The following is a 14316-nucleotide window of genomic DNA, read 5'->3' on the forward strand; positions in this document are numbered from 1 at the left end:
GTTGAGATTTTTTTCACAAGTTCTATGGGCCAGATTTATCATCTAAGGCCAGACAGGGGCATACATATTCGCCCCTGTCCGCCCGGCTTCTCCTGTGCACTTGCGTGCAACCCTGCATGCTCTAAATCACACACAAAAAAATGTTTGGGTTTCCTATCCCTTTAAGGTCCCTTTAATGTGAGTACAGTTCTTATGCATTGTTGTTTCAGCAGTAGATCATGTTATCATTTGCGGTTTATCATTTGGGTAACCATATTGCCGCTTTTGAAAAGGGACACATATGCAAAATACATATGTCAGGGTTCTTATACAAAACATTTCTTTAAACAGCCCTGAAAACAGCCAGGTCCCTTTTTAAAGTGGTGATATGGTCACCCTATATATTATATACTAATACTAATTACTATTTCTCAGTCATCACATTAAATGTTTTTTCTCTTTTTGACAATTTTTTTCTGATTTATAAGGAAATATGAAGGACATTTTTATCTATTGAGTCATTTATTTTTAGACAATCACACTAATGCATTGTTATTAGATGAGTCACTAAAGGTTAAGTGTATTTTTAACATATCACCAAACTTGCTATTATTTACTCATATTACTTGTTACTTTGTCTTCTTGCTTGTTTATGTTCATAGAGACTGTAACATAAATCCTGGGGCTTATTAGTTTTCTGCTCACTATACTTTTATCAGTGACGTGTAGTGACATCAGAGGCTAGTGAGGCAGTGGCTAGGATACGCCTTTATTCTTTAGATATCCTTTGTTGAAGAAATAGCAATGCACATGGTGAGCCAATCGCATGAGGTATCTATGTGCAGCCACCAATCAGCAGCTACTGAGCATATTTAGATATGATTTTCAACAAAGGATATCAAATGAATGAAGAACATTAGATAATAGATGTAAATTGAAAAGTTATTTAAATTGCATGCTCTTTCTAAATCATGAAAAAAAACATATGGGTTTCATGTCCCTTTAAATTGTGTCTTGGAAAACTGGTCAACTTAGTAAACATCTAAAGGATTGTAACAGAAACTCTTGCCAGATAACAAATTATGCTTATAGATTCCTTCATTATTCAGTAAATATAAAAATGTCTTGATCCAGTGGCGGCTGGTGAAATTTAAAGATGGTGGAGTGCTTGACCCCACCCCTTTAAATAAAGCCACACCATCAGATGGCACTACCAATTCATTAATTAAATAAAAGGTAGACAGAAACACAGAAAAGCACTCGGGGGGAGAGGGAGAGAGAGAGACGGGGAAGAGGGAGAGAGACACAGAGGGTTAGAGAGAAAGAGAGAGAAGCACACAATCACACACAGGGGGTTAGAGAGAGAGAGAGACACAATCACACACAGAGGGTTAGAGAGAGAGAGAGAGAAAGAGAGACGCAATCACACACAGAGGGTTAGAGAGAGAGAGAAAGAGAGACACAATCACACACAGAGGGTTAGAGAGAGAGAGAGAGAGAGAGAGAGAGAGAGAGAGAGAGAGAGAGAGAGAAAGAGAGACACAATCGCACACAGAGGGTTAGAGATAGAGAGAGACACAATTACACACAGAGGTTTAGAGAGAGAGAGAGAAAGAGAGACACAATCACACACAGAGGTTTAGAGAGAGAGAGAAAGAGAGAGAGAGACACAATCACACACAGAGGGTTAGAGAGAGAGACAATCACACACAGAGGGTTAGAGAGAGATAGAGAGAGAGACACAATCACACACAGAGGGTTAGTGAGAGACAATTACACACAGAGGGTTAGAGAGAGAGACACACACACAATCATACACAGAGGGTTAGAGAGAGAGAGAGAAAGAAAGAGAGATACAGTCACACACAGAGGGTTAGAGAGAGAGAAAGAGAGAGAGACACACACACACACAGAGGGTTAGAGAGAGAGAGAAAGAGAGAGAGACACACAATCACACACAGAGGGTTAGAGAGAGAGAGACACAATCACACACAGAGGGTTAGATAGAAAGGGAGAGACACAATCACACACAGAGGGTTAGAGGGAAAGAGAAAGAGAGAGACACAATCACACACAGAGGGCTAGAGAGAAAGAGAGAGAGACACACAATGACACACAGAGGGTTAGAGAAAGAGAGAGAGACACAATCACACACAGAGGGTTAGAGAGACACATAAGGGATGAGAGAGTCAGAGGGGGAGGAAGAGAGACAGAGAGAGAAAGAGACCATGGGGGAGAACGACACATAAGGAGAGAGATGGATAGATAGAGAGACACACACACACACACACAAGGGGGGGGGGGAGGGACCACTGCATTTTTAAGTAATATTTTAAGTGACTATCAAATGCTAATAGTCTACAATCTATTTTAAATATCTGAAATAGAACAGCACATATGAATGGGAGCATTAATACATTATTATTTGTTGTCTACATCAGGGTTGTCCAACATCACTGGATTACATGAAATACTATAGCTACAGGAGCCATTGAGAATATTTGCTATAACTAATTCTAAATTGCTTGGTTTCATTTTACATTACCATGCTGTTGAGACTATATATTAGTGTACAGTACAGAGGCAAGCTGCTGGGTGTAAAGTTTGAGTAAACAAAATACAAAAACGATCCTTAAACTGCTGTAAAAGAGTAAAAAAACAAAAAACACTAAACCACATTCATTAAATTATAATTTTAACTAACAGAATCCCTTTCAGTAAAATCTAAGGTTGCAGAACTTACTTTAATAAAATGGGGCTAAAACAAGGCTCTGAGTCTGCATCTCTTCCCGCTCTGTAGTCTGTAAGGAAGTGACAGTAGAACATTCCACTGCACTTGGAGGGGAAGAACAGAACTCTCTTTTTTATTGAATAAAAGCTTACAGCTGAACAGGGTAGCAACAAAATAAATGAAAGTATTTTTTTTTTCATTTTTTCATTTTGTTTTATATGATTAAATATGCAGCCCCAACCCTAAGTTCCACTTACTAATGCCTCTCACTGGATTGGTTCAGCCCAAATAGGACTGCCTCAAATAAGCAGTTATGGGCCATGCAATGATCTTAACCACTTTCATCCAGTAGGTGGCGCAGCATGTTGTGTAATGGTGGGCAGACCTGCTTGTGCCTCTCCATTGCACAACATGTAGCTGTGAAGAAGAAAAAATGCTGGGAGGGGGGGGAGATTTAAATTTATTTATTTTTTAAAGCCAATAAAAAAAAATATATTTTTGCCCATATGAGAGGTGAAGCACTGCCTCACCTTTCTCTAGTGACTGCACATAACTGACTTTTATATATGTAGCACAGAAATGCTGCAACTCTCTACTACACAGTGCTTTTTTGATACATTTACTGGGCACACCACCAGGCTGACTTTAGTGATCACCTGGCCAAAATATAAGTCAATATTGTACTAAAATTAGCTATTATTATTTTTTCAATACTATCTCGGTATAATTATAACCTCCTTCAGTGAAATCTAAAGCATTTTGAGTTCCTTTTGGTGAAAATTGAAAAAAAAGAAATGATTTTGATTATTATTTTGTATTTCCCCATAAATCTATGTGCAGTGTAAAGCTTATGGGTTAAATTATATTTCATAGGCAATTGTAAGATACTACACTCTTAAAAACAATATAATCTGATCTGTATTGGCTGCAGGATTTAATGTTTTAAACTGCACCCCCTGCTTGCAGCTAATTTTACTCTCATCAGCAAAGTTTTCCTTTCCAGCAAGCTGCTGTACTTTCTAAGGGTGACATTTCGCATCTCACAGGGACAGCCCTCTTTTTTAAGATAAATCACTGAGGGCAGCCTCGACAGGGTTTTTTACGTCTGGCCTTGTGAAGTTTTTTTCATCAGGTCAAGTATTGGTCTTTGGCCCCCATGTACAAAAAGGCGAGCGGATAAGCTTCTCAACACCAGCATATTTTACTGTGGGTGAGGAGTCCCCTTTTGGTACCAGAAAAATATGTGGTTTAGGCTCAGTAAGGGCCTATTTCATGTAACTTTTCCATAGAACTTGTTGACAATAAGGTGGCCTCTGACAGTTGATTTTGAATCTTGATTTCACTGTGCAATTCTGTATGCGTGCGCTTTCGATTCTCTATTGCCTCTCTCATTATTTTCTTTACTGTGTGTGAGGCCACATTGTGAACTATTTGTGTATTTTTATATATTTTATACCTGATCTGAGAAGGTCAGCAACCATGTTTCCTTTCTGCTGAAAGTTATTTAGTTCCACCCATGGTAAAGGGACAAGCGACAGTGGCTCATATTCATTCACCAGGGAAACAGGAAACTGTGAAAGTCATCAGTAGAGTTTCTGCAGACTGAAAGTTTCACAACAGCCTCTGGTTTTATTAGAAACTTTCTATAAATGTATCAATACATTTGAAACCGTTAGCTTGCAGAAAAATTATATTACTCAGTTATTGTGTTAAAATGAAAATGTAAAGCTCTCTCATGTTTAATCCCCACATATGACACCATTGTTTGTATTGTTTATTATTTGACTTCACTTTTGCACTGTTTTGTGAAGGGTGTCAATACTTCTTGAGTTAATTATATGTTAAAGGGACAGTCAAAACCAAAATTGTTATTGTTTAAAAAGATAGATAACGCCTTTACTACCCATTCCCCAGCTTTGCACAACCAACATTGTTATATTAATATACTTTATAACATATCAACCTCTAAATGCCTGCCTGTTTCTAAGCCACTAGAGGCAGCCTCTTTTCACATGCTTTTTTATTAGCTTTTCACAACAGGAGACTGCTTGTTCATGTGGGCCATATTGATAACATTGTGCTCATGCCTGTGGAGTTGTGACTGACACTGCACTAACTGGCTAAAATGCAAGTCAATAGATAATAAAGAAATAGCCATGTAATCAGGCGGCTGTTAAAAGAGGCTAAGATACAAGGTAATCGCAGAGGTAAAAAGTATATTAATATAACACTGTTGGGTGAGCAAAACTGGGGAATGAGTAATGAGATTGGTTACCATTCAAGATACAAATAAAATTTGTCACTGTGCTATTTTTAATTTGCATTGATAAGGAGAGGCCATTCACCCTGAGGCAGTGGAAAATGATAATAGTATTATTCAGAAAACAGTCTGTTAGACTATTGTGTGGTTTTATGGTTTTCTCATGCTGTGTCACAGACCATATAAATCATTTCATTTACTAAATATTTTCATTAAATCATTTTTTGTAGAGAAAAAGGCAAGCATACGAGTCAAACCTCATGAGAAATGGCTTACAATTGGAAGCAACACGGTCTGTAAGTACTTTGTCTTTTTTGTTTCACAAATGTGATCTCTCTAAAATATTTCATTTCTTGAAATTAGGTAATAAAATCCATTCTGTATGAAATATGCCCCAATTTTACTTAAAATTCCATTTAAAAAAAAAAACTAATAGAATATGTTCTGCATTTGTTAAAATCAAATCCACCTGTCCTGTAAATGAGGCTTACAGTTAACAGTGATTCTGGGTTCTCTACCCCTCATGATTCAAGTTAAAGGAGCACTAAACACATAAGGGTAGATTTATCATAGTGCGAGCGGACATGATGCGATATAGCGTATCATGTCCTCTGCACATTGCGTACGCTGTCTGCATTTATCATTGCACCAGCAGTTCTTGTGAACTGCTTGTGCAATGCCGACACCCCTGCAGATTGAGGGGGTGTCAATCAACCCAATCCTATTTGATCGGGTTCATTTCTGTCCGCGGCCTCAGAGCAGGCGGACAAGTCATGAAGCTTCATAACTTCTGTTTCCGGAAGCTTGATAAATCGGCCCCTAATTGAAACTACATGATTTTGAACTTTCATATGAGAATAATTTTGCAATGATAACTGCAGCTTTATTTTGTCAAATGAGCATATTGTTTTATGTTTTTATGTTTATTCCTTTCACTGATTTCCCTTTCCCCCAGAACAAAAGAATCCTTGCTAACCAATCACAAACTAATATTCAGATATTGCACAAACGCTGTTTGCACATATGCAGTTGAGAGAGACTGAGGAAGCCTGCCTTTTTCTTTTCCCTTAAAGGGACAGTATGCTATAAAATTGTTTTCCCCTTAATGTGTTTCCAATTACTTTTTTTTACCAGCTGCAGAGTATAAAATGTATGAGATTTGCTTTTTAAGGTTTATTTGTGTATGTTAAATAGCTGATTTTGAGTTTTGAAGCCACAACCTAATAAAATGGGTTGAGCTTGTAGGTGCAATCAGATCTCATTACTGTATCACATTGTGTACATATACATACTTTATCTTATATCTGTCCATAAACCAATCACAAATATTCGGAGAGAACAATGGCAAATTAACATTTTATTACATTGTCTCTTCTATACCCCACTGGGAGTGTAATTTCTTCTACTAGCTGTGTTTACACAGCTTGGCCTGAAGGCCAAAAACTTTCAGAATAGGTGGGGATTTCGCCTGTGAGTTTTGCCACAGGCTAAATAAGCTATTTCAAATGCTAATATAAGGGTTATGGAAATACTTGTAAACAATTGAATACACCCCAGCAGGTAAAGTGGAAAAAAATTGAGTAAACTGTCCATTTAAGATGGTTTAGCACTGATTTAACCTAGTTACTATTATAAATAATGATTTTTTTTATTATGATTGTTGATTCAACACTGATAATTTACCCTTTACAAACATGTGACTGCTGAGAATCTTAGGGGTGAGAGGTGAAGTAAACAAAAGCTTGCATAAATTGCATGAAAGTATTAACCCAAACCTCCCAGGGAGAAAGTAAAACAAGCACAAATTTTAGATGTATTTTACAAAAAAAAAAATAGCATAATAAATTATGAATGTATATTGCAATAATGTTGCACTTACAATAATGAAACATTTTATGCATTGTTGAAATGTCAAGTTTAATAGTACTTTAATGTTTTTCAGTTATTGTACTTTGCTGTTTTATACCTAATGTCATAACACAGCATATCACGTTGGTGTTTTATAAATAACTGATTAATATAATAATAATAATGAAAACAAAGTATAAATGACATGTCATCTATAAGAAACTAGAATAGGTAACACTATTAATAATTTTCCATATTGGTTCCTTTTGTTGAATAGTATTAAACGTCCATAGGCCTAGATTTGGAGTTCGGCGGTAAAAGGGCTGTTAACGCTCCGCGGGCTTTTTTCTGGCCGCACCATAAATTTAACTCTGGTATCGAGAGTTAAAACAAATGCTGCGTTAGGCTCCAAAAAAGGAGCGTAGGGCATTTTTACCGCAAATGCAACTCTCGATACCAGAGTTGCTTACGGACGCGGCCGGCATCAAAAACGTGCTCGTGCACGATTCCCCCATAGGAAACAATGGGACTGTTTGAGCTGAAAAAAAACCTAACACCTGCAAAAAAGCAGCGTTCAGCTCCTAACGCAGCCCCATTGTTTCCTATGGGGAAACACTTCCTACGTCTGCACCTAACACTCTAACATGTACCCCCGAGTCTAAGCACCCCTAACCTTACACTTATTAACCCCTAATCTGCCACTCCCGCTATCGCTGACCCCTGCATATTATTATTAACCCCTAATCTTCCGCTCCGTAAACCGCCGCAACCTACGTTATCCCTATGTACCCCTAATCTGCTGCCCTAACATCGCCGACCCCTATGTTATATTTATTAACCCCTAATCTGCCCCCCACAACGTCGCCGACACCTACCTACACTTATTAACCCCTAATCTGCCGAGCGGACCTGAGCGCTACTATAATAAAGTTATTAACCCCGAATCCGCCTCACTAACCCTATCATAAATAGTATTAACCCCTAATCTGCCCTCCCTAACATCGCCGACACCTAACTTCAATTATTAACCCCTAATCTGCCGACCGGAGCTCACCGCTATTCTAATAAATGTATTAACCCCTAAAGCTAAGTCTAACCCTAACACTAACACCCCCCTAACTTAAATATAATTTTAATCTAACGAAATAAATTAACTCTTATTAAATAAATTAATCCTATTTAAAGCTAAATACTTACCTGTAAAATAAACCCTAATATAGCTACAATATAAATTATAATTATATTATAGCTATTTTAGGATTAATATTTATTTTACAGGCAACTTGGTATTTATTTTAACTAGGTACAATAGCTATTAAATAGTTAAGAACTATTTAATAGTTACCTAGTTAAAATAATAACAAATTTACCTGTAAAATAAATCCTAACCTAAGATATAATTAAACCTAACACTACCCTATCAATAAAATAATTAAATAAACTACCTACAATTACCTACAATTAACCTAACACTACACTATCAATAAATTAAATAAACACAATTGCTACAAATAAATACAATTAAATAAACTAGCTAAAGTACAAAAAATAAAAAAGAACTAAGTTACAGAAAATAATAAAATATTTACAAACATAAGAATAATATTACAACAATTTTAAACTAATTACACCTACTCTAAGCCCCCTAATAAAATAACAAAGCCCCCCAAAATAATAAATTCCCTACCCTATTCTAAATTAAAAAAGTTACAAGCTCTTTTACCTTACCAGCCCTGAACAGGGCCCTTTGCGGGGCATGCCCCAAGAAGTTCAGCTCTTTTGCCTGTAAAAAAAAACATACAATACCCCCCCCCCCAACATTACAACCCACCACCCACATACCCCTAATCTAACCCAAACCCCCCTTAAATAAACCTAACACTAATCCCCTGAAGATCTTCCTACCTTGTCTTCACCATCCAGGTATCACCGATCCGTCCTGGCTCCAAGATCTTCATCCAACCCAAGCGGGGGTTGGCGATCCATAATCCGGTGCTGAAGAGGTCCAGAAGAGGCTCCAAAGTCTTCATCCTATCCGGCAAGAAGAGGACATCCGGACCGGCAACCATCTTGATCCAAGCGGCATCTTCTATCTTCATCCAATGACGACCGGCTCCATCCTGAAGACCTCCACCGCGGACCCATCTTCTTCCGGCGACGTCCAACTGCAGAATGACGGTTCCTTTAAGGGACGTCATCCAAGATGGCGTCCCTCGAATTCCGATTGGCTGATAGGATTCTATCAGCCAATCGGAATTAAGGTAGGAATATTCTGATTGGCTGATGGAATCAGCCAATCAGAATCAAGTTCAATCCGATTGGCTGATCCAATCAGCCAATCAGATTGAGCTCGCATTCTATTGGCTGTTCCGATCAGCCAATAGAATGCGAGCTCAATCTGATTGGCTGATTGGATCAGCCAATCGGATTGAACTTGATTCTGATTGGCTGATTCCATCAGCCAATCAGAATATTCCTACCTTAATTCCGATTGGCTGATAGAATCCTATCAGCCAATCGGAATTCGAGGGACGCCATCTTGGATGACGTCCCTTAAAGGAACCGTCATTCTGCAGTTGGACGTCGCCGGAAGAAGATGGGTCCGCGGTGGAGGTCTTCAGGATGGAGCCGGTCGTCATCGGATGAAGATAGAAGATGCCGCTTGGATCAAGATGGTTGCCGGTCCGGATGTCCTCTTCTTGCCGGATAGGATGAAGACTTTGGAGCCTCTTCTGGACCTCTTCAGCACCGGATTATGGATCGCCAACCCCCGCTTGGGTTGGATGAAGATCTTGGAGCCAGGACGGATCGGTGATACCTGGATGGTGAAGACAAGGTAGGAAGATCTTCAGGGGATTAGTGTTAGGTTTATTTAAGGGGGGTTTGGGTTAGATTAGGGGTATGTGGGTGGTGGGTTGTAATGTTGGGGGGGGGGGTATTGTATGTTTTTTTTTACAGGCAAAAGAGCTGAACTTCTTGGGGCATGCCCCGCAAAGGGCCCTGTTCAGGGCTGGTAAGGTAAAAGAGCTTGTAACTTTTTTAATTTAGAATAGGGTAGGGAATTTATTATTTTGGGGGGCTTTGTTATTTTATTAGGGGGCTTAGAGTAGGTGTAATTAGTTTAAAATTGTTGTAATATTATTCTTATGTTTGTAAATATTTTATTATTTTCTGTAACTTAGTTCTTTTTTATTTTTTGTACTTTAGCTAGTTTATTTAATTGTATTTATTTGTAGCAATTGTGTTTATTTAATTTATTGATAGTGTAGTGTTAGGTTAATTGTAGGTAATTGTAGGTAGTTTATTTAATTATTTTATTGATAGGGTAGTGTTAGGTTTAATTATATCTTAGGTTAGGATTTATTTTACAGGTAAATTTGTTATTATTTTAACTAGGTAACTATTAAATAGTTCTTAACTATTTAATAGCTATTGTACCTAGTTAAAATAAATACCAAGTTGCCTGTAAAATAAATATTAATCCTAAAATAGCTATAATATAATTATAATTTATATTGTAGCTATATTAGGGTTTATTTTACAGGTAAGTATTTAGCTTTAAATAGGATTAATTTATTTAATAAGAGTTAATTTATTTCGTTAGATTAAAATTATATTTAAATTAGGGGGGTGTTAGTGTTAGGGTTAGACTTAGCTTTAGGGGTTAATACATTTATTAGAATAGCGGTGAGCTCCGGTCGGCAGATTAGGGGTTAATAATTGAAGTTAGGTGTCGGCGATGTTAGGGAGGGCAGATTAGGGGTTAATACTATTTATGATAGGGTTAGTGAGGCGGATTCGGGGTTAATAACTTTATTATAGTAGCGCTCAGGTCCGCTCGGCAGATTAGGGGTTAATAAGTGTAGGTAGGTGTCGGCGACGTTGAGGGGGGCAGATTAGGGGTTAATAAATATAATATAGGGGTCGGCGGTGTTAGGGGCAGCAGATTAGGGGTACATAGGGATAACGTAGGTGGCGGCGCTTTGCGGTCGGAAGATTAGGGGTTAATTATTGTAAGTAGCTGGCGGCGATGTTGTGGGGGGCAGATTAGGGGTTAATAAATGTAATATAGGGGTCGGCGGGGTTAGGGGCAGCAGATTAGGGGTACATAAGTATAACGTAGGTGGCGGTCGGAAGATTAGGGGTTAAAATTTTTAATCGAGTGGCGGCGATGTGGGGGGAGCTCGGTTTAGGGGTACATAGGTAGTTTATGGGTGTTAGTGTACTTTAGGGCACAGTAGTTAAGAGCTTTATAAACCGGCGTTAGCCAGAAAGCTCTTAACTCCTGCTTTTTTCAGGCGGCTGGAATCTTGTCGTTAGAGCTCTAACGCTCACTGCAGAAACGACTCTAAATACCAGCGTTAGAAAGATCCCATTGAAAAGATAGGCTACGCAAATGGCGTAGGGGGATCTGCGGTATGGAAAAGTCGCGGCTGCAAAGTGAGCGTTAGACCCTTTAATCACTGACTCCAAATACCAGCGGGCGGCCAAAACCAGCGTTAGGAGCCTCTAACGCTGGTTTTGACGGCTACCGCCGAACTCTAAATCTAGGCCATAGTTTGCAAAGTGCCCACTACATGATATCTTGTATGTGAAAACGCAAAGAGTTTAAAACTATTATAACTTTGGAAACATGTTTTAGACACAGTTAACAAGTTTAACAATGGTCTATTAATTATAGAACAGTAGTCTCACCACACAGAATGAGAAGTGGTGGTCAGGATTGTTTGCCAACACTAACACCAAGCATGTGGAATTAACAAACACTCTTATTGCCCATGTGAAGTATTGTGTCTCGCTATTGTGTATCACTTTTTCATAGATAATGAGGTTGTCTTTATTTGTTTTATTTGTTTTTTTTGTTTGTTTTCTTCAGATTGAGCATTCAGTTTTAAACAACCATCCAATTTATGTCTATTATCAAATTTTCTTCTTTCGTATGGCTCAGGGATGTGATGGGCGGAAGGCAAATCTCTGTAAATTGACAAATTGACACAGTTCTCAAGTTGTAATGTTGCAGCAGGTTTTTTTATCTGTGAGATATTTGTTTCACAAACAGGTTTTGTTGAATTCAGGCCTTTGTATCTATGAAAATACCTATTATTACTGTGTTAGACTGTTTGAGACATTAAAGAAAAAGTGATTTTAATATATAGAAACAGCTTTAGTACCTAGCATCTATCATATAAGTACTTATATATTTGTTAACCATATACCTATACCTGACTATTATTTTTAATTTAAATATGTTTGTGATAACAATGATATTCTTTTGTTTTAGATATCAGATGAAAAACTCATCTTTGTAAAGGTGCACGCTCCATGGGATGTGTTATGTACTTATGCTGAAGTGATGCACATCAAACTGCCTCTCCAACCCAATGACCTAAAGACACGTCATTCAGCATTTAATTGGTTCACAAAGATTTTTACAGTTAATGAAGATGTTATAAAAGCCCGGAACAAGAATTTTTCACGGCACCTTTTGAAAAGGATCGTTTTAGTGATTTTTATACTCAAGACAAAGAGGCTTTTTTCACACCGGCAACAAGAAGCCGAAATGTACTGTTAATTAATATATGTCTGCATTTTAATAGAACTGCTATTTTGAATATTGTATTGCTAATTGGGGAAGTAAAGTTTATTTATTAAAACAGCGCCCATGTGCATGTTAATTTCTCAAAAATATTTACCCATTAGGCGCTGGTAGATACTGGACTAGATTTTAAAATTAATGTCAAAACTTTCATGATAAAGTGCCCAGTTTCTTAAAAAAACTATTAAAAAACAGGGGCACTTTCATTCATCCAAAGTTTACAATTGCACCGGATTTTACAAATACTTACCTTCTTCTCCTGAAACACCAGATCGCGATCCCCCGCTTGCTTTATCCTGCTGTACTAACACAGCAATGACGAAGCGGCTTCCTCCAATCACCGGTGTGGGCCTCACCAGATGAATGCTCCTGGGGGCGAAGCTGTGATTGGAGAGAGCCAAGTTTAGTCATTGCTGACGAAGTACAGAGGAGCTGCAGGCATGGGATTGGTGTTCCGGTGTTCTCAGCGAGAAGAAGGTAAGTATTTGTAAAATCTGGTGCAATGTAAAATTTCCTGAATGAAAGTGTCCCTGTTTTTAATAGTTGTTTTTTTTTTTTAAAAACCGGGGCACTTTATCATGAAAGTAGACATTCACTTTAAAGAGACATTGTTATTGAAATATAAAATGTTGTAATTTCGAGGGACCCACATGTTTTATATGGAGGCATGGCATTGATGATCATATACCACGTTAGATTGTACCCAACATGTATAGTAAATATAACACCTCACAATAAAATAAAATTAATCACAATTTTAATCAACTGTTATATAGGAAATTTGTGACTAGGAATACATTTAAATTTGAGCTGTACCATACTACTCAGATATACAAAGATGGTACAAAAACATGCTGTAACTATCTATGAGAAATGTTGAACCGCTTTTTTTAACAAAACAATGAAGATTTCTGCTCAATATGGACTTCGCCAAAAATCTAGGTTAGCCAGCCTGGTCTTTTACCTGTAGTTTGGATGGACTCTAGTGTCTTTTTACAAACATGTTTAAAGCCCCCACAAAGAACACTGTGACTCACAACCAACATGAATCAATAGACTGTGTACATCCTCTAGTAGTGCCAGTGTGTTTTTAATTAAACTATGGTTTGAATTTGTACTCCATAGTCTGTGCATAGATCAGAGAAACATGCATTGTATCTAAACAACACAAAAATATTGTTCAAATATTTCATTGGGGGCAAAATTTATGTATCAAGGTATTTATCATAACAACTGATCTTTACAAAGTTGTTTTTCCATACAGCTCACAGTAATTGTTTATGTTCTACTAGTATATAATTCTAACTAATAATGGTATATTTCCCCTATTTTCCTTAAATTTATTATGCAGATCTAAAATTACAGATAATCCTAAAACATCTCTGATTATTCTTTGGGTTACTTTGAGTTATTTTTATTATTCAGGTCCATTTTGTCCTTTCCCGTGTGGAGTATGCCTGTAAAGGATAATGTAAAGAAATTTGCATCTAACCAAACTTTTGGATTCAGGGATCTACAAAGCAGCTTTCCCCCTTCATGATGTACGTACATGAACTGTTTACAAGTTTTTAGTAGTATGGTAAAGAATCTCTGACAAGTCCTCTAGATAAACTAAGCTGTATGAACAAAAACAAATGTTTTCATATATATGTGTATATATGCTGTGCTGTGTATATATAAGGTGAATGTATGTGTATAAGTGTATTAGTGAAATTCTACCTTACTTTGTAGCATTCTTATATGAGGTACTTTATTTAACTAATAATACCATTTGAGATCTGTATACACATGTATGCATAGGGGTGCACACATGTAGATTAATATATGTGAGTGTGTGCATACATATATGTATATGTGTGTGTATGTAAGTATAAAATTACATAAATATAAACATTTTATTTG

The 14316-nt window shown here is 37.4% G+C and overlaps 1 protein-coding gene across 1 annotated transcript in view; it reads left to right on the plus strand.

Annotated features, from left to right (window-relative positions):
- Positions 1 to 14316, plus strand: part of ANO6 (anoctamin 6) — a 198160-nt gene that overhangs the window by 108583 nt on the left and 75261 nt on the right. The window contains 6 exon segments of the mRNA XM_053719206.1: positions 5201 to 5266; positions 12100 to 12273; positions 12276 to 12380; positions 13840 to 13869; positions 13871 to 13906; positions 13908 to 13955. Coding sequence (XP_053575181.1) covers positions 5201 to 5266; positions 12100 to 12273; positions 12276 to 12380; positions 13840 to 13869; positions 13871 to 13906; positions 13908 to 13955 — 459 coding nt within the window.

This window comes from Bombina bombina, chromosome 6, assembly GCF_027579735.1.
Source record: "Bombina bombina isolate aBomBom1 chromosome 6, aBomBom1.pri, whole genome shotgun sequence".
Taxonomy (NCBI): Eukaryota; Metazoa; Chordata; class Amphibia; order Anura; family Bombinatoridae; genus Bombina; species Bombina bombina.